At 51.4% G+C, this 24,631-nt stretch overlaps 13 protein-coding genes across 13 annotated transcripts; 4 read left to right on the top strand and 9 right to left on the bottom strand.

Moving 5' to 3' along the window:
• Nucleotides 1-504: 504 nt before the first annotated feature.
• RIM1 (ssDNA-binding protein, mitochondrial) lies at nt 505-1,140 on the bottom strand (the record flags this gene model as incomplete). The annotated part of the gene is made up of 2 exons (XM_064870348.1): nt 505-667; nt 863-1,140. The coding sequence occupies 2 exons, from the start codon at nt 1,138-1,140 to the stop codon at nt 505-507; spliced, it is 441 nt and encodes a 146-aa protein (XP_064732801.1).
• Nucleotides 1,141-1,973: 833 nt separating this feature from the next.
• Nucleotides 1,974-3,012, bottom strand: RSM10 (mitochondrial 37S ribosomal protein rsm10; the record flags this gene model as incomplete). Its single annotated transcript, XM_064870347.1, has 3 exons — nt 1,974-2,191; nt 2,242-2,914; nt 2,959-3,012. The coding sequence occupies 3 exons, from the start codon at nt 3,010-3,012 to the stop codon at nt 1,974-1,976; spliced, it is 945 nt and encodes a 314-aa protein (XP_064732800.1).
• Nucleotides 3,013-3,631: 619 nt separating this feature from the next.
• RPL24 (60S ribosomal protein L24) lies at nt 3,632-4,308 on the bottom strand (the record flags this gene model as incomplete). The annotated part of the gene is made up of 3 exons (XM_064870346.1): nt 3,632-3,916; nt 4,006-4,149; nt 4,258-4,308. The coding sequence occupies 3 exons, from the start codon at nt 4,306-4,308 to the stop codon at nt 3,632-3,634; spliced, it is 480 nt and encodes a 159-aa protein (XP_064732799.1).
• Nucleotides 4,309-6,733: 2,425 nt separating this feature from the next.
• Nucleotides 6,734-8,945, top strand: PMZ80_001908 (uncharacterized protein; the record flags this gene model as incomplete). Its single annotated transcript, XM_064870345.1, has 2 exons — nt 6,734-6,905; nt 6,952-8,945. The coding sequence occupies 2 exons, from the start codon at nt 6,734-6,736 to the stop codon at nt 8,943-8,945; spliced, it is 2,166 nt and encodes a 721-aa protein (XP_064732798.1).
• A 436-nt stretch (nt 8,946-9,381) lies between these two features.
• On the bottom strand, nt 9,382-11,190 carry PMZ80_001907 (uncharacterized protein; the record flags this gene model as incomplete). Its single annotated transcript, XM_064870344.1, has 5 exons — nt 9,382-9,547; nt 9,623-9,869; nt 9,939-10,116; nt 10,170-10,979; nt 11,032-11,190. The coding sequence occupies 5 exons, from the start codon at nt 11,188-11,190 to the stop codon at nt 9,382-9,384; spliced, it is 1,560 nt and encodes a 519-aa protein (XP_064732797.1).
• A 698-nt stretch (nt 11,191-11,888) lies between these two features.
• Nucleotides 11,889-12,251, bottom strand: PMZ80_001906 (uncharacterized protein; the record flags this gene model as incomplete). The annotated part of the gene is made up of 1 exon (XM_064870343.1): nt 11,889-12,251. The coding sequence occupies one exon, from the start codon at nt 12,249-12,251 to the stop codon at nt 11,889-11,891; it is 363 nt and encodes a 120-aa protein (XP_064732796.1).
• A 322-nt stretch (nt 12,252-12,573) lies between these two features.
• PMZ80_001905 (uncharacterized protein) lies at nt 12,574-13,734 on the top strand (the record flags this gene model as incomplete). Its single annotated transcript, XM_064870342.1, has 1 exon — nt 12,574-13,734. The coding sequence occupies one exon, from the start codon at nt 12,574-12,576 to the stop codon at nt 13,732-13,734; it is 1,161 nt and encodes a 386-aa protein (XP_064732795.1).
• A 334-nt stretch (nt 13,735-14,068) lies between these two features.
• PMZ80_001904 (uncharacterized protein) lies at nt 14,069-14,950 on the top strand (the record flags this gene model as incomplete). Its single annotated transcript, XM_064870341.1, has 1 exon — nt 14,069-14,950. One exon carries the CDS (start codon nt 14,069-14,071, stop codon nt 14,948-14,950), a length of 882 nt encoding a protein of 293 aa, XP_064732794.1.
• Nucleotides 14,951-15,075: 125 nt separating this feature from the next.
• Nucleotides 15,076-15,738, bottom strand: PMZ80_001903 (uncharacterized protein; the record flags this gene model as incomplete). Its single annotated transcript, XM_064870340.1, has 1 exon — nt 15,076-15,738. The coding sequence occupies one exon, from the start codon at nt 15,736-15,738 to the stop codon at nt 15,076-15,078; it is 663 nt and encodes a 220-aa protein (XP_064732793.1).
• Nucleotides 15,739-16,226: 488 nt separating this feature from the next.
• Nucleotides 16,227-18,369, bottom strand: PMZ80_001902 (uncharacterized protein; the record flags this gene model as incomplete). The annotated part of the gene is made up of 8 exons (XM_064870339.1): nt 16,227-16,406; nt 16,463-16,997; nt 17,073-17,423; nt 17,474-17,501; nt 17,550-17,639; nt 17,684-18,015; nt 18,068-18,095; nt 18,144-18,369. The coding sequence occupies 8 exons, from the start codon at nt 18,367-18,369 to the stop codon at nt 16,227-16,229; spliced, it is 1,770 nt and encodes a 589-aa protein (XP_064732792.1).
• Nucleotides 18,370-18,899: 530 nt separating this feature from the next.
• PMZ80_001901 (uncharacterized protein) lies at nt 18,900-20,013 on the top strand (the record flags this gene model as incomplete). Its single annotated transcript, XM_064870338.1, has 2 exons — nt 18,900-19,229; nt 19,300-20,013. 2 exons carry the CDS (start codon nt 18,900-18,902, stop codon nt 20,011-20,013), a joined length of 1,044 nt encoding a protein of 347 aa, XP_064732791.1.
• An 84-nt stretch (nt 20,014-20,097) lies between these two features.
• On the bottom strand, nt 20,098-21,664 carry PMZ80_001900 (uncharacterized protein; the record flags this gene model as incomplete). The annotated part of the gene is made up of 4 exons (XM_064870337.1): nt 20,098-20,332; nt 20,411-20,520; nt 20,577-21,155; nt 21,206-21,664. The coding sequence occupies 4 exons, from the start codon at nt 21,662-21,664 to the stop codon at nt 20,098-20,100; spliced, it is 1,383 nt and encodes a 460-aa protein (XP_064732790.1).
• Nucleotides 21,665-23,015: 1,351 nt separating this feature from the next.
• PMZ80_001899 (uncharacterized protein) lies at nt 23,016-24,450 on the bottom strand (the record flags this gene model as incomplete). The annotated part of the gene is made up of 2 exons (XM_064870336.1): nt 23,016-23,159; nt 23,386-24,450. 2 exons carry the CDS (start codon nt 24,448-24,450, stop codon nt 23,016-23,018), a joined length of 1,209 nt encoding a protein of 402 aa, XP_064732789.1.
• Between the last annotated feature and the right edge of the window lie 181 nt (nt 24,451-24,631).

Genomic DNA, 24,631 nt, shown 5'->3' with positions numbered 1-24,631 from the left:
GTCTGTGATAGACTCATTTTCAGGGTACAGGTCGATGTCAGCATTTGAATGGAAACAACACTCGACGAAGATGCGTCAATGGGTCCGACAAGCGGAAACTTCTCACTGCGTCGAGCTGAATACGCCCAGCCGCCGACCAAACTGAATGGCCACTGGGAGCACAACTTTGGGCAGGTCAAGCGGCCACCCGTCTCGTCGGCGGGTGTACGCCTTCCCAAGTCTCCAGAGCAATCGCATTGTTGGGGTGTGTCCATGATTCTTTTGGAGGTGCGAACGCTATCAAGATCATGAGTGACATTATATGTAGTGGAGTATAAACACCCATCCCTTCTCTCATGGGAGACGTAGACCTGTACAAAGAGAAGCCACCCCAAGCCACAAGCCACAACTGAATATATAACCACATCGTACAGAATCGAAGTCAATTGATCGTCCCAGCCAACCATAACTTCCTCCATTTTATACACAGTAATACCTTCTGCCTCTCCCTCCGCGCGGATCACCTTATACACCCAACGCACCACCCTCAGCATTATCCTCCGTGCTAGGTTGCGGTCTCTTGAGAACCTCCACTTTCGTCTGTACTAGACTCAATGCGCTCTGTTTCTTGCCGTCTGCGTCGTCGTATGTTCGCATTGTTGCGTCGCCTTCGAGGTAGACTAGTGTTCTGTAATCACTCGTCAGTATAGTTCTCAGCCATGTCTGCACGATCAATCCATGCTGCTGTTTCACTGTGCTCCGCGCTCTCTCTCATTCACTCTTCTCTTCTGTCTCAACTCATACCACACCGGCGCCCCTCACATGTTCCCTTCGCGCAGCGCCGCAGTCCCCATCATGCACCAGGAAAAAGAAGGGAACTCACCCCTTACTCAACCCCATCAAATAGCCCCTCGCCGGCGTATCCGCAGCCGCAAAACTCGCAACCCGAAACCAACTCGTCTGCCGATTGTCTCTGGGTCCGTAGCTACTCCCAACAACATACTTGATCACTTGGTTTCCGTTTGCGGATTCGCTGATCTCGGGGTCTGTGCCTAGGCGGCCGACTATTGTCATGCGGGCGAGGGGTTTGGGGAGGGTTGTTGAGAAGGCGCGGATGGATTTTGGTGCGGCTCGGCGCATGGGTGAGAGAAGGAAAGACATGGTGTGGTTGTGTTGGGGTGGTTGTGTTGGGGTGGTGAGGTGGTGGTGAGGTGCGCGGTGAGTTGGCGTGTAAGAAGTTGGTATTCGAGGTGGTGGTGATAATGCGACTCGGTTTCTGACGTCGAATAGATATGTAGATGTGTTTTGGTAGATGGTTGATGAATGTGATGTTTGCTTGTCTGGTTGAACGTGCAGGCAGATCGCGTGCAGGAAATCAGTTTCGCGTCAGGGGTCGAGTTGATCGTGCTGGGAAATTTCAGGCAGCAATGTAGTTGCCTTAGGAAATAAAGATACAGGGAATGAGATTGGAAAGTACGATTTGAGCAGGCATTTACCACGATTTCGTTTGGTATTTGTACATTATTGCAGGACGACATCTGAATATAGATTTCGCCTTCCTCAAGTAATATATACAGCAGTATACAGGAGCGCAGCACCTGCCACGCTAGCCAGGACGGCCCGGCTACCATTCTGACCACCGTAGACACTGAAGACCATTGTGGCCATCCTCATCCAGCATAGCAGAGGCGCTTTCCGTCCAAGTAAAGCATCATCCCTATATCGTTCCCAGCTGGCTTGAATCTGACTCGACCTCAGTGCTCTTGCCTTGCACAACAGGTGCCGGGACCTGGTTGGCACAGTTGTCCAGCTTGACGCGTTGGCTCGTGAGATGGGTGCTTAGCCACAAGCTTGTTCTGAGAGGGTCCCGTGCCTAGTTTTCACGAGACGATTGTGGTAGTCGGGTCGAAAACAACCTTGCCAGAGCTTGGAGATGCTCTCCATGTCAGCTCATCGTGCATACCGTTCTATGCCACATCTTTCTTCCTAACACCTCATTTCACATCCCGAAACAAATCAATGTTCTTCGCGCCCTTGATCTCATCCCTCACCTCCATCATAGGCGTACCAGCAGTCCTCGCACCCTGTCTCAACAACATCTCCTGTATCGACTTCTTCGGCGCAACACTGTTATTCCACCCAAAGTTCGCCAACTTGGCATCCAGCTCCTTCTCCACGTCCTGTAGTTGTCTGTCCATCTTCGATGATACATCTGGCATTGCATTAGTACAGAGTTCCGGTAAAACACGTAGAAATGCTCACCCAAACCCTCGAACTGCCAAACATTAGCTTTCATACCCACGCCATAAAACTGCCACTTCCTCAGCGCAGCTAGCCAGATCTCAACTACCTCGGGCGCCCCATCAAACACAGTAACCACCCTCCTCATCGTTATCCTCTCGAAGTTCTCCTGACTCTTCTTGTGCACGAAGTTCGACCTCGGTACCGTCCACCGCTCGATTTTCTTTGGTAGAGGCGTTGGTCCTGATGCGGGAAGTTTGAGGTAGTATGCCACACGCATGGCGAAGTCAGCCATGAACTCTAGGTTGCGAACCGAGAACGAACGTAGTTGGAGGGAGGCAACTGGAATGCCATGTTCGGCTTTGTGGCGGTAGGGAGTGCGGAAGGCAGCGAGGACGTTCGGTGGCAGGGGAATGGGAGCGTCCGGATCGCGTTCTGTTTGTGTTTGTGATTGTGCGGAGGTGGGTAGGGGGTGGTCTTGGAGTGATGCTTGTGAGAGTGGTTTGGCATCCGGGGAGCGTGGTGTTGACCGTTTGGGTTGTGCCTTTAGTCTGTCGATGTTCCCGTCGAGGGGCGTGTCCTGACTCGTGGCTGTTTTGACTGTTTCTGAGCCTGCTGCTTTGGGTGTTTCGTCGTTCGTGACATTTGCGTAGGCTCGTGATTGTATCGATGGCCGGAATCGGATGTTCATGCGCTGGGAACATCAGTTCTGCTGTGCCATTGCTACGACTTACTTACCTTTGCCGGGCGCGCAGCCTCCAAGGCGCAGCGAAAGCACCGAGAAGCTGACATGTTGTAGAGGCGACGAAGTGCAGGGTAATGTCGTGTTGAATTGATGCATGGATTCTGTACATGAAAGTCCGCAAGCTGAGCCAAATCACGTGATCAGCGATTTGGGATGCTGCTGATGGTGTACCGCCGCAAAGGGAGACCTTATGGTATGCAAGAGTCCAAAAGTCCTCTAAGCACTTCCAGTGACCCATCACCGGGCTCAACGGAAGCGCCATAGCAAAGCCATCGAGCCTTGCCGTGCCGTAAGTGATCTACACTGAAAATGTTGATTGAGAAAATGGCAAGCCAGGGCTATAATTCATGCAGCTACATCAACCAGCCACAAGACCATCCATCCGGTGAGGATCTTTGACAGCATAGACGCTGCGGTATGCCAGCGGTTGAACAGTGGGACAGGCGAAATTGCCATTGAATTCGCATCGATCTCAGATGCACAAGAACCCCGGACGATATTCTCGAGCACATCGACCATGAATATTCAACTCGCATCTCGAATTGCTTATAGAAACATCCATTGCATCTGACTTGGTCTCATGATTGCCCATCGCCGCACGTCATGCATGCCATTGCGCAGCAGTCATATCCCTCAGCTTCCATCAACTCGCTCTCAAACAACCACTTATCTCGACTTGGCAGCAACCTTGGATGGTGCACCCTTAGCCTGCTGTTTTGAGATCTTAGGAGCCTGACCAGATGCTGTCTTGGATGCATTCTTTGCCTTCTCGGCCTTCTTCTTGCTCTCAGCCTCAGCCTTCTTGTCCTTTCCTTCCTTGATAGCTTGCTGTCTGGCTGCGGATCGTGCTTCTGGTCGCATTGATCGTCTCTCCTTGATGACATCGAGAGATGCACCAACAATGGCTCGCTGGTGCTTGACGGTTCGGCGGGTTCTCTTCTTTGCGACTTCCTGTTGTATTTGTCAGATTCGGTCCTTCACAGCGCGCCACTTTTCTCGTGTTCTTTCACACAAATCTGACGTGGGGTTGTTTGCCATACCTCAGAAATACCCTTTCTGTGTTGTCTTCGGTAGAGAACAGTCCATGCTATTCTTCGAGGGTTCTTTCGCTGGAGGAAGAGAGATTCGGTCTTGCCATTTTGGAATCGGAAGATCTTGCTGTCACCACGGACGTAGAGCTTGCCCTGTTCATTGCCCACAACATCAGCGATTCGTTCTTTGAATTCTTTCCACAGCCATCATCTTTGCCCATTCTGCGCTTTCCTGCTTGGCTCGAATAGTGTAGCACTAACCTTGCCCGGGTAGATTTTGGTGCCGGAGAAAGTATCGTCGTAGGTACGCATGTTGGCGGTGTATGCGTTACCTGTGTGCTGTGGGTTGTCGACGTGAATTTGATGTCGATGCGGTCGAACTGCGCTAAACCGTCCCTCAGCGCACAAAGCAGATATCTTGGCACGCTACTGGGTCACATGCTCAATCACATGATCGGACACTAGCGTGGCTTGGCGAAATTTGTCTTCTTCTTTGCAGTCTGCATCGCAACCATTGCTTTCGATCTTAGTATGTCGAGTAAGCACCAACAAAAATACCCCTACCATTTCGAATGCTAACGATACCGCAGCTTTACTTCATAGTAAGGATATCTGATCACGACGGCCACACAGCATACTGACAGTTAAAATAGGAATCATTTCTGTAATTCTTGGGACCGCGCCTCAAGGTACAACAAAGCTAACATCTCAACAGATAGTAAACGTCCTCCTCTGAGTTATTTCACAATAGCTACAGATCTCCAACTCGCCGATGAGAAAAGTCCTCCTTACCACAATGTGAAAAATTGTATCTTCGGACACCGCAGAGAAGAGAGACTGGCTTCGGCTGTCGATCGATCATGCGAGAAGATGCTGATGATCTTTGTCCTGTGTTTGAGGTCTGGCTTCGGTCGCTCATCGCAGGAGGTATGGATGGACCGACTCTGAGAGTTTTCTCTTTTCACAATTGTTCCAGTCCTTGTGGCTGCGAATTGGGAAGAGATGGCACAAAATGGTTCATCTGTAGCAGGCTCATGGCTGTAAGTATGTAGACCATCAGGGAGGCAGCAACGATGAACGATGGCGGCAGATGGTTCTGTGTAGGTTCCTAGGTCGTCCCTTCCCCTCCACAAGGTGGACGCGTAAAGGACTCTTACTTTAAATCGTTCATATTCTCGAGGTCTACATAAAGCTGACGGCAAGCATTAACGACCTGCCATTCGAGGTCCTCGAACCCATTTTCCAGCAAATCTATCTATCATACCCTTCAAACTTCTTGTTCTATCTGAGAAAGCAGAATCAGGATCTTCTCAGCATCATTCGAGTCTGCGAGACCTACCAAGCAATAATTCTCAGAATTAATTTCGGGTACATGGAATTCGACAGCTTGTTGGGGTGTCACGAGGAGTGGTGAGGGACTAGAGGTAACACGCTCAAGCAACAGCTGATTGACACAACTAAGATTACACCACATTCTCCAGGACGTTTCTCGATCAACCTATCGACCATACGAAGCCTTCATTTTGCCATGTGAGACAAACGCCACCCACCACTGACAGCCTTATCCTGACCTGCAAAATCAGTTCTACGTCTTTGCCAGCCCTCAATCTGCATGCACGAGTACGACGACCACTGCCAGTTCCTACATCTCTAGAACACATCAGAGGAGAAAGAAATGGTATCCACACGAACCACTTCACATCTTGGCCGGCTGCCACCCGAGGTTTTGAGCATGATCTTCCAAGAAATCTACACTGAGCAACAAGGCAATATTGGACCATACGATCAACGGTTGTCCAAGACAGATATCAAACAACGTAACAGAACCATGTTTGTCCTAACACAAGTCTCCAAGGCTTGGCGAGCGATCTTGCTCAGTACTGCCTTCGGCAGCCACGGGTTTCATGAGACATCTTCTCATCTGTTCTATTGCTGGCGGAGGTCAAACGATGGCATTGAGTACGAAGATTATGACTATTTCAAATCTAGCAAGCTCAGCCGAAAGTACCGCGGCTTATGGTGGTGAGCCTAAACGATGGAGATATATCGATGGAAGCGGACATGGTAATGGACACCGTGTGAAGCAATGGTGAGTATGGCATTGTGTTCTAAATGTGACGGACAGCCGATGTAAGCTCATCTGCACGCGGCACTGGCAGGTGTCACTGACGACTAATCTCATTCAAATTATGCATCGAAGTCACGTGTTCATGCGCTACGATTCACATTCCTGACATCCTTCTAGAAGCAGAACTATGCTTCCACGTTCTCCTTCCCATGCAACCACCCCACGGAATGTACTCCAGTATGGAGAATCACGCAGAGCACGAGTCTGATGACGTGCCCACGATGTTGAGCTTCACTTCAACCTTGCTCGCTCGGTGTCGCCGACAGCAATGTAAAGCAACGCTCCCGTGACAGATAACAAAGAATAGCAAGCATCTTGCTAATCTGGTGGTCGTCGCAATTTCTTCAAGCCTCCCAATACAGGAACCAGTCACGAAAGTTCAATACCATCTGTATGTGGAGATTGGATCATGCTGTCAATACCCAAGCGTCGGTCTATGCTTCGTCTGGAACGCCAACCACGCGATCGACATGTGCCTCAACGTCAACCCTTCGTTCGAGCTTCGGCTGGACGCTTGTCGGCTCTACAAGGGCAACATGCTATAAGAGCCGCCCTGCTACATCAATCTGCCACTCTCCTCCCAGACAGTACTAACCATCACCGACCAACATGCCTTCATTTCACCTCAGTGCTGCGCACTTGCTTGCGCTGGTCACAGCTCTTCCAGCAGTCAGCGCCTTCTGGCGAACGGAATGCGGTGTCATACAGCTTGGAAGAGTCGATCCCATCATCAACCCAGGAAATGTCTCTGGACACGTTCATATCGTGGCTGGCCCCAATAGTGAGTACATCTAGCTCGGCTAAGTCTCTCCCTAACATGCTTACAGACTTCAACATCTCATCAAACTATGACAGTCTACAGAAGTCCTTATGCACATCATGCACTGTGCAAGCCGATAAGAGCGCTTACTGGACACCGTACATGTACTACCAGAAGGCAGATGGCACATTCGTGGACGTGCCGCAAGGCGGAGTTATCGTCTACTATCTCGGACGAGGTAAAGGTAACGCGACATCGTTCCCACCAGGCTTCAGAATGCTTTCCGGGAACACAAGTTTACGGGCATACGACAACAAGACCATGACTTACGGAACTGCTCAGGAAGCACCTCGCCCAGTCTCGGATCGTGTCTCCTTCAACTGCATCAACTATGCGAAGCCAGCTCCTGAGACACCAGCTTTCCCAGCAGCCATGAATTGCCCTCAAGGTCTCCGTGCACAGATTCCGTTTCAATCCTGCTGGGATGGAGTTAACCTGTACAAACCCGATCAATCTCATGTAGCATATCTTTCTCAGATCGACAATGGTATCTGCCCACCGACCCACCCCGTGCTACTGCCACATCTCTTCTACGAGGTGTACTACTCCATCGACCAGGTAGACTCTTCTGACGGCGGCAAATTCGTCTTTGCCAATGGCGACTCAACCGGATATGGCTACCATGGTGACTTCATGAACGGATGGGATCCGACAGTCCAAGCCAATGCTGTTCAGAACTGCCTCGAGTCCTCCGGTAGCGGCCAGATCGATGATTGTCCGATCCTCAAGGCGAACAATGATGCCCAATCTGGCAGTAACTGTCCACAGCAGCCCGCCCTCGTTGACGAGAAGGTCACCGGTAGCTTGAGTGCCTTGCCAGGCTGCAATACGCCAACTGCTGGGCCAGGACCTGCACAAATGAAAGTCTGTCCCGCTCGGCTCATCACGCCAAACACGCCCACAGACGGACAGACTCGACAAATACCCACACCTGGAAAGACAACGAGCAACCTAGCATCAGGTTCTTCGGCAACTTACAAGGGCTGCTACGTCGATGGCACCAACGGTCGTGCTCTCTCCGGCTCGACCTTCGCCGACGACAAGAACATGACCACCCAAACCTGCGGAGCATTCTGCCAGAGCAAAGGCTTCAATCTCTTCGGCACCGAATACGCCAGAGAATGCTACTGCGGCTACGCCATCACCACATCCAACGCAACACAGTCCGACTGCTCGATGGCCTGCTCAGGAGATATGCTCGCGTATTGTGGAGGCCCGAATAGACTCAGCGTCTGGAGTATCTCAGCCGCGTCAGCACCATTAAGCTCCACATCAACCTCAACACCATCAGCCACCTCATCACCCAATGGCTCCGGCCCCACCGTCAACAACGCAACCTATCAAGGCTGCTACACCGACAGCGTCTCCACCCGCACCCTGACGGGCTACTACAACAACAACGCCTCCCAAACCCTCGACACCTGCGCTGCCGCCGCCCGCGCAAACAATCTCGCTTACTTCGGCGTTGAGTATGGAGCTGAGTGTTTTGCGGGTAATACCATTGCTAGCTCCGCGTCCTCTGGCTCAACCGCCTGCACCATGAAATGTGGCGGTGATGCATCAGGCAAAACAACCTGCGGCGGTTCAAATGCGATCAGCTTATTCAAGAACGATGCGTATGTGCCCGGCTCGAACAAGCAGGTCGTCAGCGTGAAGACCTCCACCAGCTCAGCAACCTATCAATACGCAGGCTGCTACACCGACGCAGCAGGGCAAAAACGTACACTGACGGATTATTTCTTCTCCGACTCCAAGATGACAGTCGAGATGTGTGCGAATGCATGTTTTGGGAGAGGATATAGCTTTGCGGGGACGGAGTATGCGAATGAGTGTTATTGTGGTGGGGTTGTGAAGAATGGGGCGGTGCTGGCGGGTGGTGGGGATGGGGAGTGTAGTATGAGGTGTGCGGGGGAGACAGGGGAGTTCTGTGGTGCGGGTGGGAGGATTACGGTTTATGAGAGGAGTACGACTGCTGGGAGGAGGAGGAGGGGGCGGAGGTAAGGGCAGGGGAAGGTGTAGACGATGCTTGTGGTACAGCTTGATATTCAACATTTATGAGAGATGAAATGGCATGACTTGAAATGATGGACTGCTCTTGTTCTTCTGCGTCAAATTGGTGGCATGGGATGTTTGTTCCGTGACATGTGTATATTCTATGGTCACTTCGTAGATGATCGTAGGAGACCGGGTTGCGTAGCTGGGATCAACCAAGATGGTCTTTCACAGCGAGGATCTAACCACGACTAGCTAGATCGAGCTCCCGTTTCTCGGTAGCCCCTACAATTGAGCTTGACCATCACTTTCACCCTTCGTCCCTGAAGCCCAAGTCAGTGTCAGGTCCGCTGATCCTTAGTCGATAAACATCTGCCCGCCATTGGCCCGCTCCTCTGTTGGCCGATTGACAGCTTGTTTGTATCTTCTCGTCTTCCAGGATAGGTCACGACCTCGTCTTCATCAGGATATTCAGCTTGGTATCTGGAATGGCCATCGTAGCAATAAAAGTCTCATTCACGCCTGTCCCTGGCGCTAGTTTCATGTCATACCGCGTTATCAGTTCCGCGAACATGAGTTTCATTTCTGTGACGGCGAAGAAGCGGCCGGGGCTGTGGATACCGGTTAGTTGGTATATGGCATGCATGCACATCGAAGGCCCAACGCAAGGGCGCTTGTAAACTCACCAAGCATGCTTCCCATGTCCAAACACGTGTAGCTCTGGCGCCGTGCTCACCATCTGATACTGGGTTGCGGGGCCCTCTGTCTGATCGCGCAGTCTGGAGAAACGAAAGCCATCGAAGACTTCGGGGTTGTCGTAGATTGTTGGGTCGCGCTGGAGGAAACGTGTCGGAGTGCCGACTTTCGCGCCGGCGGGGATGACGGTGCCGTCGGAGAAGGTAAATTGCTTCTTGGCGTTGCGTTGGACGGCCACTGTGGGGTGGAGTTAGCAACGAAAGTGTTGTAGCTGAAAGGAGGGTTATAAAGAGTGTATGTACTTACTCAACCCAGCGTTGTTGTAACGAGCTGATTCACGGAGGAAGCTGTCCATTTTCTTGAGTTTTGCGATTCTGTCTTTTGACAGGGGTCCTTCGGCGAGCACTTCTTCGAGTTCTGCACGGAGCTCGGGCATGTACTTCTCTGGTTCGGCGGCGAGCTTGTAGAGTGCTCCAGTGAAGGTCTGCACAAGTTATGAATGAGCACTCCCCTGTCCTTCGGGTATGGATGACTTACCATGGTCGTTGTATGTATAGAAGCGACGTTCATCGACATGATTCGCTCCACCAATTTCGGGATTGTTCTCTCCTCACCAGGAGGCGCAGCATCCATAAGCCACTGCATCAGATCATCCGGTTTCTTGCCACCGTCAAAATCACCCGCGAGCCTCTTCTCCAACATAGGCTTAAGATGTTTCATCGCCTTCCACCGACGTGACCATGCTGGCGTGAGACGGATCAAAACATGTTTCATCCAGTCTGGGAAGGCACGGATAAGTTCTGCGGAGATCACGACTGCTTCTGCATATGCAATGGCGAGCTCCAGGAACTCCGTGTTCTCGCTGAAGTCCTTGCCGACCATGATGCGATTGCTGGTGCGGGCGACGCTCATGGCGATCACCTTGTAGATGTGTACTGGCTGGTAGTCTGCCGGTGCCCCAATCAGATCGTCGAAGGCGTGTCTTATCTCATCGACCATGTCCTCAATACGGTGCTCGATACTCTTGGTCAGATGGACACGCACAACTTGATTGTGGTATGTGGCGTGGCCAATACCCCAACCCATCGTGAACGGGATCTGCTGCTGATCGTTGGCGGCCTCCTGCATGCTGAGTACATCGTCGGGTTGCCGAAGAAACTCCTGGACCTTGTTGCGGTCGGTCACCATCACGTATTCACCTTGGATTGTTGCGATGCGAAAGTAGCCGGGCTTGTATTTTGTGACGCCTTCAGTCATTAGTTTGAGGGGTGCCCGGGTGAACCGGTATGCGGCGATCCATGACGATAGAATGGGTATGGATGAGAAACCCACGCCTGGCACGTTGGCCTGGGAAAGGTGTTATTTAACAAGATTGTATCTTGGGGCTGGGCCAACCTACCCGCTTCCTGTAGGCATCGAATGACCTGTACGAAGTCAATAGAATGAAGGCATAGAAGAGCGCTTGGCTTATGGTGAGCTCCCGGAGTGCAGGTGGCAGGCTCGATGGGTAGTGGCTGGCATCGCTGGCGGCTTCGATATAGCTACTGTTGGTCGCCATGTCTACGTTGAATCTAGCATCTTTGTCGACGACCCCATGGACGATATTCAGAAATAACATCTAGGATCAGAATATGCCCAGACATGGTGGAGTATTGATGGATTGTTAGCGGGTGAGCAAGGAAGCGTGTCACATCGTGACTGACATAAGCCAATTTGAGTCAGTCTATGGGGCTCTACCAGATACGCGTATTCGCACAGCGGATGGAATGGTGGGGAAGAAGCATCCTTGATCGAGAAAGCGCTCTCGCCTGCGCGGTCTGATCATGGTCGGGGGTTCACCTGTTGCAAGCTTGCCTGGAGATTGACAAGAAGAAGAGCTCTTGCCGATCAGTCGAAATGAGAGATTGAGAGCATTTTCGAGCAGGTATGCCGAACCTTGTCTACCTACCTGATCTGGCTTAGCACGAGAAGCAGGATCGAGCAAGTCAGCCGAAGACGCGTTCCGAACCGGTCTATGAGACTTCGACGTGATTTTTGTATCTGACCATGTCCCCGCTTCTGAGCACAACGGACAGCTTGGAAAGTATAAGGTCCTCTTGCAGCCCCGTGTATATTCTATTGCGACACAGCTTATAACGCTATACTTTCGCTTTTCCGAGCGACCACAGCTTCCACCAGCGATGATGATTCTGTTCAACCTGATAGCCCTCCTTCGTCCTCCAATGTGACCAGCAATCCGACAAGTCCTCGCAATGCTTAGCCTGTCGAGCCCAGAGTCTCGATGTCTTCTTCCACTACAATGTTCGCTGTTTTGCTCAAGTCGAGGAAGTTCATACAATCCTCCATGACCTTCTGCTGATTTTCTTCTGAACCTAGAAGAGCTGAATGTGCCTGCATATGTTCTTGGTCTCGATAGACAATCTCCGCTACAGCATCGTATGGAACGTTCTCTCCTGGAGCTCCTGTCCGCGAAGAGTACCGGCGATGATGCGATACTGGGAATTTGTCCCCCGAAAGTTGCTTCATGAGAGGTATATGGACTGTTTCGTAATAGTCCTTGAAAGCGGCCGGCGTCATACCTTCCTTGCGGACCGCTAGTATCAGGAGTTTGTTTGGCATTCTGATCGTGTTGCTGTGCTGTGAAAGTGGTGGTGAAGCGGCAAATGATGGCTATGTGGTTGGAGAGATTTTAATAAAGGTATGTTGTAAATGACCTTTGGGGAATCGAGCGAGTTAACTTCGCAGGACTTGTACATTCCGGGACCTCGCCGCTTCAAGTCGGGATTTTCACCCGTATGACGACCCGCCCAGCTACTGAGGTCAGTCCAGCTGAGTCATCATAAACGAGGTGAGATTGGCCAAGCATAGACGCCGACTGCACATTGCTTGTGATATAGCCTGAGCGCCCTTGATCCTACACAGCATTCATGTAATCCCGGCCATGTCTACCACTAAGAGCTCGACGAGTGACCCAAGGATCGAGAAGGCTCTGGCCCGCGCCATCGAGCTAGGCGAGGTCGGCATTGCTGTGGCTGCTTACTACCACGGCAAACTCATCGTCGATGCGGTTGCTGGTATCGCAGATGCTGACACCGGTCGTCGAGCGGACGAACGGACACTATGGGCCGTATTTTCTGTCACGAAAGGAGTAACGGCTATTGCAGCTCACATTCAAGCCGAACGAGGCTTATTGAAGCTAGATGCGCCTATCAGCCAATACTGGCCTGAGTTCGCAAGCCATGGGAAAGAGTCAACGACCATCGAGCAAGCACTCTCTCATCGAGCTGGGATACCTCAAATGCCGGAAGGAGTCACTCCCGAATTGATGGCAGATTGGGACTGGATAGTCAAGAAGATTGCGGATTTTGAACCTGTGTTTCCGCCAGGAAGTGCCAATGCGTACCATATCCTGGTCTGGGGATGGATCATCGGCGAAGTGGTTCGCCGCACTGATCCTAAACATCGACCGTTTCAGACGTTTGTCCAAGAAGAGATCTGTGACCCTCTTGGAATCACTGATTTCTTCCTTGGCGTACCGGATGCCGAGCTTCCGAGGGTTGCGAAGCTGATTGGGGGCAATGAGTTCGCCATGAAGGAATCATACAACAGTTGCCCGAAATCTGTGTTCCCTGGTTCGGACGTCCACAACACGAAGGTCGTACAACAATGTGTAGATCCTGGCGCTGGTGGAATCACAACGGCTTCTGCTGTGGCGAAGATCTTCGCCATGGTCGCCAATGGAGGAGAGCTCGATGGTAAGAGGCTGCTTTCCAAGGAGCGTGTGGCAAGCTTCGCGAAATTCAGAGACGGACATGATCAGCCTGATAAGATACTGACGATTCCGGTTTGGTTTGGAGCCAATGGCTTCTGGCTAGGTGGCGAACCCACGGCTTCAGACCCTTTGGTTGGAAATCATCGAGACATTGTGTATAGCCCTGGTGCTGGAGGTTCTATTGCTTGGGCTGATTTTCGAGATGGGCTTGCGGTCGCCATCTGTCATAACAACATGGATAGCGTGATGGTAATGACACCTGAAAGGACGTTTGATCCCATAGTCAAGGCTGTCAGAGAGATTGTACAGGAAATTGATTCCCAATCTTGATCTGGGACGGCTGGCGCTAGCCGAAAAGGACGGCAAGCTGCAATGGGAAGTCTTGGCATTGTTGCCTTTCTGTACCTTGCTTCGTGCATACAGTGTTGATCGGCGTCGGATACTCCACGCTTCGTTCCTCTCGGTGCATTCCTTGCGGGTATATCAATGGAGTATGTAACGTGTTCCATGCCCCTTAGAAGAGAGTCAATGTAACTTACGTAAGTCAGCTCCAGCGAAATGCTAGCAGGTCAGCACTGCTATTACTTGAAGCCAGTGAGCGTCTTGCAAACCATGGTGAGACTGCCAACAGCTTGACAGATCCCGCGAATCTCATCGCTACAAGATGACAACCATCAATCGCCCGTCCACGGATGACCTCTCAAAATCACTCTCCGGCAAAATCATCCTCGCCACAGGAGCAGCATCCGGCATCGGACTCGCAACCGCCAAGCTCTTCTACTCATCCGGGGCCAAGGTCATCATTGCGGACCTTGGAGAGGACAGGCTGAAGAATGCCGCGGCGCAGGTCGGACCTGAGTGCAAGCACTACCAATGTAATGTCACGTCTTGGTCAGAGCAAGTCGAGATGTTCCAATGGATCAAAGACAACATCGGCTCCCCAGACATCGTCTTCTGCAACGCTGGCATTGATCCAGAGCTGAAGGCCATCGCATCAGATGCGCAAGAAACAAAGGCAGCCGAAAAGGTGGCATACAACTATCTCGCCGACGAATACGAGGATGGCTCATCGACCTTGAAGCAACCACCTTCAGCCGTTATGGATGTCAACTACCGAGGTGTTGAGTACGGTGTCAAACTTGCTGTCCACCACATGCGCAAGGCGGACGGCGGAAGGATCATCGTCACCGGGTCAGCAAATTCGTATTTTCCAATAGCATCGTCGAACATGTATGACGCGTCTAAGGCTGCGGTGCTCGGGCTCATGCGGAGCACGGCGGCAAGGCAAGATCTGCCAGCTGCGGGAATCACGATATCGATGCTTTGTCCGAGTTCCACTGCAACCCCGATGATTGAGATTGTCCCTGAGGAGGCCAAAGCCCACGTCAAGATGAGTGGACCTGAAGATGTGGCATGGGCAGTAGCTTACATGGCTACTGCACCGGCTCAGGATGTTCATGGGTGCGCAGTGCAAGTGAAAGGCACAAAGCTGACAGAAATTGAGAAGAGCTACCAAAGCTGGGTGACGCCATTATTCTACGGATGAGCTGCGCTATCCTTTCCTTTCAGCATCATATAATCGACATGCTCCACAAGCTGAATGATCCTGGCGTTAAGACCCTCCCATGCGTGCGTCCTAAGTTCACCTGACTCATCCCAAGCTTCTACGCTTCAAGCCTCCACCGGCGTCAATTTCACAAGATGCGTCTCCCCCATCTTCACCAACTCTTCATCATCCTTCCTCATAGCCTCCTCACTCTCGTACCCCAAACACCCACAATACCAACTCCCCTCCCCCACATCAGCCGCAAACCCACCCCTCCACCCCTTCCACGCCTGCCCCTCACCCTCCCCTTTAACACCCAACAACCCCTTCATCTCGTCCTCCCCCTTCCCCTCCTCCCCATAATCAAACACAACAACCCTCTGCCACTCCTGCCTCAACATGCCCCCCTCCCCAAACCTATAATGCCTCACCAACGGCCGTCCCGGCTCAAACATCGTCGAGATCACCCTCATAACAGGCTCGAATGCAGGCGTGCTCCAGAACGCCCAGTGGTCCTGGATCCTTCGCCAGTCGAACATGATGATCACTGTGGACGGATCATCCAGGGAACAGCCCCAGGCGACGCGACGGACGCCTTCGCCGGCGGCGGATTTGGCGGCGAAGTCGTTTTGGATTGTGTGCAGGTCTGAGGGGGATGGTGGGGTGTGTTGGGGGAGGAGTTTGAAGACGACGATTTCGGTTAGGGGGATGTCGAGGCTGGATTTTGGGGTGTGGGCGAGGAGTTGGGCGGTGACTGCTTGCATGTCTGGGAGGTCGGTGGTGGCCATGGTGGTGGTGGATTGGTGGGTAGGGTGCGAATACTGGTCTGGTATTTGAAGTTGTGGGCAGACTAGGATGATGGAGCTGTAGATGTGTAGCACTGTTCTAGATATAGTAATTGTTCATGGCAATGCTAAGTTGACAGAGCACGCCTGATAAGGGTTTAGTCATGGTCGACATGCTCGGTTGCCAAGGCGTCGGCGTGGAGAGCACTAGCTGAGTCAGTCGTTCTGATATAAGCCGGGCCTCGTGACAAGAATGAGCATGTGGAGCGCAGATGTGTCCCGTCATGCTTGAATGGACCGCTCGAATGAACCGCTTGAAAGAACCGCAAAAAAGGTTGATCTGGAAGCAGAAGCACTAACTTTCTGTAGGACCAAGCCTTTGCTCAACATGTCAGATACTGCTTGATCAGGCTTTCAAGCCCTGCCGATTTTCTGGTCGTAAGTCGACCTTTGTAATGCCCTACAAACCGGCTTAAACCTAACCGCCAGAACTACTCAATCGTCCACGGTGTGTCTGCGTTTCTCAAGTAAGGTGTCATGCCTTCAAAGTCCACCTCAGTCTCGCCTTTTGTCTTCCCATTCCCGAGAAATCCCCATGGGTCATCATCAAGATACTGTATCTCGTAGTGCTCCCACCTCGGCGTTTTGATCGTCTTCAAGTAATGGATTGACTGTGGGGGCCACGACGTCAGCAGGTTCCCAGATTCGCCCAAAGAAAAAAGCTTACCGATCCGCCCCAGCACATGACTTTTCCATTGACGGTATTATTCTTATACCAACTTTTACAGGTGTCTGACCAGACACTGCCCTCCTGCCACTTGTCCACATACCGATTCAACATCCTAGCAACACCATCCTTCACATGCATCGAATGAATCCGATCCGACTGAATCTTCTTCGCCGCAGCAATCACATACTCGACCTGCGTCTCAAAGCACGGCAACACAGTGCCATTGCAGAGCGCCCCTCGAGGACCATTCATCACCCAGTAATTCGGGAAACCAGGTGCGGCGATCCCCAAGTATGAGTTTGGATCTGGGGTCCAGACATCCCTGAGCCTCTTACCATCGATGCCGAAGATTTCAAAATGTGGGGTCCAAGCCATGTCGAAGCCGGTAGCGCAGATGATGGCGTCGGCTTCGTGGAATTGTCCGTCTTCGGTCAGCAAGCCATCTGGTTTGATAGAGGCGATCTCGTTGTAGATGGGATTCACGTTTGGTTTGATGAGTGCTTCGAGGAATCCATCACCTGGCGTGAGGCGGCTGAACATGGTTAGCTAGGCTTTGGGGGTCTCCATAATGAATGCACGAAATAAAACAATAGGGTACTGAACATACCGACAACCAACAGACCAGTCCGGAATTAGCCTCTTGCAAAGTTCGGGGTGATTCTGAAGCCTTTGTGCCATGTTGTTTTCCATATATTTACGTGCCATTTTCGATGCTTCGGAGCCCTTGTAGAAGATTGCAAAGCCCGCGTTGATGCGAAATTCGATCTCTTTGCGGTACTTGAGATGGTAATCCGGGTCGCTTTTCAGCTTTTGGATCTCATGCGGCTTGTAGTAGTATTGGGCGATGTTTGGGTCTTCTGGTTCCTCTTTCGTTGTATTGTCCTGTGTCTCACTCTCTGCTCCAGTCGAAGCTTCGAGCGGTACTCTGGGCATCGGCGGAGAGATCCATGTGTTTGACCTTGTACAATCAGTACGATAAAAGCAGGAATTGCGAGCTGGTGGACATACCTCATGAAGTAATGAACCTCCTTCGCGACTGAATACGTCAGTTAAGCTCCTCGCACTGTGTTGATCTGAAACTGACCTTTCTGCACTTGTGGGAGAATCTGGACAGCGGACGAGCCGGTACCTAAGAGAGCCACTTTCTTGTCTTTGAGGTCAACAGAGTCTGCTCCTAGTAAGCCACAAGCGCCCAATGCCTCGAGATAGAGCACTCACCATCCCATGCAGCAGAATGCATCAAGCCACCCTTGAAGTCATGGAGTCCTTCGATGGTGGGCCACTTCCACCTGTTCACAAAGCCAGATCCGTTCATCAGGATGTGACCCCAGTCAGTGATGATCTGACCATCGTGCTCAATCTTGACCTCCCATTGCCCCTTATCCTCATGCCAATGTGCTGATACAACCCTGTGGTTCAGTTTGATGTATTTTCGTAGTTGGTACTTTTCGCAGAATCTCATGAAGTATTGGTGGATTTCTGGTGAATACGCATAGTAGGAAGTCCAGTCTGGGTTGGGCTCAAATGTGTAGGTGTAGATATGTGCGGGACTTTCAGATATTAGTCGGTGGCTGACTGCTTCGAGTTATGCTTCAGACTTACACATCGCACGCGCAACCCCAGTAGCGATCTGGAAAATGTCAGTCTTTGGAGTCGCGGACCTAGAGGGCAGCATTACTCTCCAACCAAGTACCGCCGATTTCTGCGTTCTTCTCGTAGCAAACAAGCTCATAGTCGGTGAGTTGTCTTTCCATTTTATACGCTGCGCAAAGACCAGTCGCTCCTGCACCGACATGGATGATTCGGAGCTTCCTCGGTTTCGAGTGCCATTGATCTTGGAGTCCTGGATGAGGCGGCAGTTCTGTGTCGGTAGCGTGGCCGTTCATGTCTGGTTTTGCGATCATGGTGCACGGTGGAGTATCACGACTAAGGCAAGTAGCAACTCAGAAGACAATCGAAGGGGAAAGATTGTATGTAAGCGTCATTGGCAATCGAGATCAGCCAGTCTTGATGGTTCTAGTCTTGACCTACGCTCAGCGAAGTAACATAATTCAATAACATGGTCGACTGATCAGCGCGAATCTCCTTACCTCAGCTCATTTGACAGCTTGTAACCGCGGCATCGCGCTCGTGAGCATCTCGCTCGATAGTGCAAGGAATCATGGGCAGAATGGGTTGCAAGAGACGTTGTCAGTCTCGCTGACATCAGTCTTGGCGCGTCTCTTTCGCGTTCCCTCGCACATCTCGAGGACCCTCGTCAACCTGTATGTCTCATGATCAATTATGTCTTTGCATAATTTTGTCAACCGGATGAAGATGTGGCATCCGTCGCTGCATTGTTCCTGGTGTCTGTTCGTGCCCGTTGCAAGCTGATCAGGTACTTCACAAGCCGCCAGTGACGCGTGATATCCAAGAAGAACGAAACACAGCAGGTATGGCACAAGACGCCATACAAGAGCCCAAAGTCAAGCCCGGTCCGAATCGGGCAGTCCTGCAAGCGCTGTACCTACATGTCGGTGCCAGCCTTCTCCGCAACCTCGTCTGGCTGATGAGCGGCGACGGCAAGGACTTTGATGACATCGTCACTATCAAGACGCCAGGGTTGGGCGACGGGCAAGTTCGCATAGCCATCTGCAGGCCACATGGTGCGCGTTCTATGCAGAAAGGCGAGCGAACGCCGCTGGTGATGGTGCTGGAGGGTGGCGGCTTCGTACTGGGACAGCCAGAAGACGGTCAAAAGCATGATCGGAAAATTGCAGAGGAGGTAACGTGTCACTTCATAGCTATAGTCTCTGCTTAATCGTGGCAGGCCCCATCCAACTAACACCCTGCAGACAGGAGCAGTTGTCATTTCCATTGACTATGCAAAAGCCCCGAGACACCCATACCCTCATGCCCTGCTACAGATTTACGAGGTTCTGAAATGGGCATTCACTCCAGCTGCACAGTCGCAAGGCCTTGATATCGACCCACGGCGCGTGGCGGTAATGGGGAACTCAGCTGGCGGCAACTTGACAGCAGCGCTCTCGTTACTCCTATCATTCTCGAATGGGCCATGTGCTCGTTTCCGAAACGCACTCCCTAACGATTTCAGACAAGTCAAACAGATACTCATCTACCCCAGCGTCGAATGCAACGCGCTATACCGCACCCGGTTCCAACGTGCTGAGGCGGCCGTGCAAGCGAAGAGCCTTCCCGTTGGAATCGCCGAGCTAATGGAGAGCTCGTACCTTCCGCCACACATTGACAAAGAGCAGATATTCATTGCACCCTTGTTGACAGAGAGTGGTCTGTTGAAGGAGCTGAAGCCTGCGTCGGCGCTGGTCTTGACAGCAGGACTGGATTGCCTGAAGAAGGAAGCCGACGTGTACGCTCGAAAGCTGCGTGAGGCGGGTGTAAATGTGGAAGAGCATGATTATCCAGAGGCAATTCATGGGTTCTCTCATTACACGAAGGGGAAAGACTTCAGAGTAGTTGATGTTGAAGATTGCTGGAAAAGAATAGCTGGAGTATTGACAGATGCGTTCGAGTCGGGATCGAACAACTAGATCAGGATCTGTAGCTTTACAACAAACGTTAGCCGCTTCCAGGGTCCGCGTCGTGAGTGCCAGAACATCATTGTCTACCATGTATCAGCTTTGAAGCTGACAGCCCGCGAATTGCGGGAACTTCTTGAAAAATCCGTTGTCCACGCTCCAGAAACTCAGTGTCTGGGCTTGTTGCTGGATGATACCGAGCACATCCATTCCCGAGAGTATCCCATGTAGGCCCGAGCCTGACCATTGCGTTCCAAGGCTCTGGAGTGCAGCAATTCCAACTGCTTCCGGATCTGTTCCATCTCTAATAAGAGCGTCTCGAAGTGTAGGCCTAAGCGGTAGATGTCAGAGCCAAGTGTTATCAGTAGAATCAGAGAAGGGAAGGCACCGTGTCGGATGACAGACGTACCACACAAGCATTCCGACAAAGAAGTGGTGAGGGACGCTGCACTGCAATTTAGTAGGCCGCATGAAAATCGGCATCATATCATATGCTTGCCGTGTTCCAAGGACAAGCCACTATGTTTTCCATTGTCAGTTACTAGGTGAGCTGATTGAAGTGAAGGCAGACTCACACGGAGGTACAGATACTGGCACCAATACGTGGCTAGAAGTAGATGGAGTGGTATTGGACCATAGCTACAGATGAAATGGAAGAGTCGATATGCAAGAACGTCTGGCGGTGGATCTGATGTTAGAGTGCGGAGAGATGGTGTAGTCGTCTTGAAATGCCCATTCCTATGCTCAATCCGCGCTTCTTCGACAAAACCCATCAACGCCCGGTCGGAATGACCTACAGGCGGGTTACACTTCGGGAACGTGAGGTAATCAAAACTGCTGAAGGAAGGGAGTGACAGTGTGAGCGGCTGCGATGAATGCTGCAAGGCGTCGAGATCTATTACAGCGGTGTCAGGCTGCGTGTGGTTCCAAAGTAGCAGCTCGGATGAGCCGTTTGCGGTCGGAAATATGGTCTCCAATGAACCACTGGTGGACCGATGCTCGATGTTCTCGTTTGCGTTCGATAAGTCCTTCGTAGTATGGCCTGCCGGATCATTCCAGATCTCAATAGGATCTGCACAGATGTTTGCTGAATGAGAGACCGCGTCAATGTGGGTGAGATCTATGCCGTAGAGACTGTCGTCAATCCCGGAGTCCTGGAAGATTAGTACATTACGCTTCCATGTAACGAGATCCAGAATCTTACAATGTCTTTGTGGTTGGAATCAGCATAATTGAAGAATGGGTCGGCTTCGTCGAATGTGGTGCTCTCGCCCATAGATCTCTCAGCTGCCAGATTGGTAGAGAGCTGGCCAGGGTCGTTTCGTGAACCGCCAGGCGAGGGTAGTCGCTGAAGATGCTCAGAGCTATCATCCACGGCATCCTTGTTCTTCGACACGATGGCTCTTACTCGCTCGAGCTGGGCCGTCATGTCGTTACACTTCTCGCGAAGTTGCTTTTGCTCGTCGAGCAAAGCCGCAATACGTTCTTCGGGTGACTGTTGTTCGGTCAAGCTTTTCACTGATTCCTCTAAGTGCTTGACATATGCCTTTCGTCGTAGTCTATGGTCTCGTTGAGCACGGCGGTCAGTAGCTCTTTTCCTTGCTTTGCGATGCTCTTCCTGATCATCCTCAGAAGGTTGACGAGTTCTCAGAGAAGCCACCATGATGCCTAAATTGGCACGTCGTCTGTTGGCAGGGTGAAAAGGATCGATGACAAACAAACCAGTATGCTGTAGCGAAAGAGCTTCACGAGGCGGTAGACATTTGCGACAACAACTAGTAGCAGAGAGACTCAAAGCAAGTCTAGATCTAGCAAGCTGAACCCCATGTCTTCCCCGGCCGGGGTTGGCTGAACAGCTCCGCATTTTGGTATCCCTGCATAGCTGTTCTTGGCTGTGCATCGGTTATGAAGATTACCACTCGTGCACGTGGTTCCTGCACAATGCAGCGTTCCTCCCTCGGTAACATGTTCTTGAACAGCCCGGTGCCAGGAACTTAGGCAGACGAAAAACAACCGACGAGCTCTCCTTATTCGGACTGTACATGCGTTTCGTCGATCTACATACACCTAGAGCGCAGAACATTAAATTGTGCTTCATTAGCGAGAACGTGGTCTTCTCCGGATGTGCAACGCTTGATGTCGGAAGGCCTTACCGTAGTATCAGGTGTACCGCAAGCCGAACGATATGCCTAAATTGTCTTCTCGGGCTTGCGCTCTGGGCTTAACAGCGCCACGTGAGCGCCTAAAGAAGCACACGGAGAACACCGCTGAGCCTCCATCGATCAGGTTCGTACGAACCCAAGCCATTGTTGATCGAAAGCAATCACAAGTCCAAATATTGGATCCCTCGTAGACTGACATAGTACGAGCTCCAGCACCTCAACATCTTGGAGTCTACTGCGTGATCAACCTGCCAGCTTGACGCTTTTGCTACATTGTTATCTAAGGCCAAACCAAGCCGGCATGCCTTGTGGCATGATTCGTGAATAAAAAGCAGGCTACTTTCGCTGCAACTATACACCAAGATATGATGGACAATTCCAGCAACGACGGGCGAAGCTCACCAAACCGAAAGAATTCAACAACCTGGTTACATCAGGGTCCGTGAAGACTGTAGGGCACTGTATGCGATGTGAATTCGTCAAAAACAAAGATTCTACCGGAGAGGAGCAAGTCTTCTATAGTATTCGAATAAAGCTATCGGTTGCTTGTTATCAGGCGAGCTGCTGCCTTATGCCTGAAGACTTTTGTATGGTACCACGTGCTTTGACTGCTCGATCTTGTACACATATTTCCCAGTAATAAACCTTTGACAAGTACGCTTCTTTGATAGACTTTCCACTTCTGACATGTCTAGGTATTGTACGCCAACATAAGAGCATTGTCTCTATGCCATTCACATTCCTCCCACATGTTCGGCTTGCACTTACGGCACAACGTATCGCCGCAAAACTCGTCTGGACAAATGCTGCAGCACTCTGGGCAGACCATTTGGCCGCATCCACCTTTGCCCTCTACTCCATCTCCTTCAGTGCATCGGAGGAAGGTCGGCACTTCTCGCCCGTAGGGAAAGATCTTCGTGATCTCCTGAATTCTTTGTAATGCACCACCCCGACCGAGAGATCCTTCTGGGTGATTGTCAAGGGCGAGGACGGCGGCTCTGAAGGCGCAGCAGGTCCGCTGGCAGACGGCACATGGACTATCGATGCAAGTTGTGCACTTCAGGTTACGTGATTTCCAGCCTCGAGCACTGATGGGATGGCGTGGAAAGGGAGAGGTCGGGTCATGATCGTAGGTTGGGGTGTTGGTGGTTGTACGGAGGTAACGTTCCTGCGATCAATATATTAGGTGGCTGAGAGACGAGACGAGGAGTTGAGAACTTACCAGATCGCTACGATCAAGATGCGGACTGTCTTGAGAGCTGCGAGGCGTATATGGAAGGGAATCAAGACTCCGTTCGATGCTGTCCTTCCTTCTGAACAGGTCTGAGAACTTTCTGACAGAGTTGGTTGTGCTGTGAGAACTGGTACTTTCTCTTGGTGTAATATACTCCATGTGTAGTGGAGAGGAGCCCTTGACTGAACCGAAAGGATTGCCCGTGCTTGGTGTCGGAATACTTAGTGGCAGTGGTGAGTCTTCTGAGCTACTGAAGGCATTTCTGCTTCTTGCCGAGGATGGCGTCCTAAGCTCTAAGCCGAAGAAGGATCTCTTTCGCTCGATACTTTCTCTTCCTATCTTTGAGCTGCTGTCTCGCCGCGTGTACTTGTGGTTGGAGAGACGGATCTCATCCACACTAGTCGAAGTGAACAGCAATGGTGCTTCGGTCTTGACGTCAAAAGGGTTTGAGAAAAATGCTGGATGTTGTGAAGGCTCGGGGACCGGCAGCTCGCATAGTGTAGCAAATTCGGCATGTACTTTGGGTACGCTGTCTTTCTCTGGTGAGGTCATCTTGAGAGCAGTAATGAGGTCCATGTCAGAGCTTGGACAGTAGGTCATGGTCTCTGTGGTGGTCTGGGACGATGGACTCTTCGGGGGAGGCGTGCAGGTTTGTGGCGCCCGATGCAATGCCTGGGATTCCTCTTCCCCGCCAGAAGTCTCCTCTTCTCTTTCTGGACTGATGGCGTTCTTCGCTTCTTCCACACGATCTGGACTATCGCCTTTCAGGATTTCGAAAGCCTTGTCTGTGTCTAGATGGAAGGGAAACAGAGCACTTTTGGTGAAGACCGACAAAGGATGGAAGTCGCCGTTAGCAAGGTATTGTCGTCGTCCTCGTCTTTCTCTAATGGTCGGTGTTGGTGTGGTTGTGTCATTGCTTTTCGGAGTTGCAACTCTCTGTTTGGTTCCTTCCTGACTCTTGACCTTGACCGGCGTCACGGGCAAAAAGCGATTTTGTGTTTGCGGCAGGCGCGACTGATCATTGACTGTTGGGGTTGAACATTGTGGCGACATCATGCTGTTATTATCTGACAATGCGAGCGCGACGCTTTTCGAAACAGCAGTTATTTATCAAGCAACTCGAAGGACAACTTTTTGTATGAAAGCACAAGAGAATGTCTGATGCAGTTTGTGCGATACCATCTAGTTGGAGAGGAAGCAGGCCACTGTGCAAGACTGAATTAGTGAAAAAGAC

Source organism: Knufia obscura, assembly GCF_036327395.1.
Source record: "Knufia obscura strain CCFEE 5817 isolate CBS 148926 chromosome Unknown scaffold_2, whole genome shotgun sequence".
Taxonomy (NCBI): Eukaryota; Fungi; Ascomycota; class Eurotiomycetes; order Chaetothyriales; family Trichomeriaceae; genus Knufia; species Knufia obscura.
The sequence above is the reverse complement of the archived record's forward strand: the minus strand, read 5'-3'. Positions and strand labels throughout refer to the sequence as shown.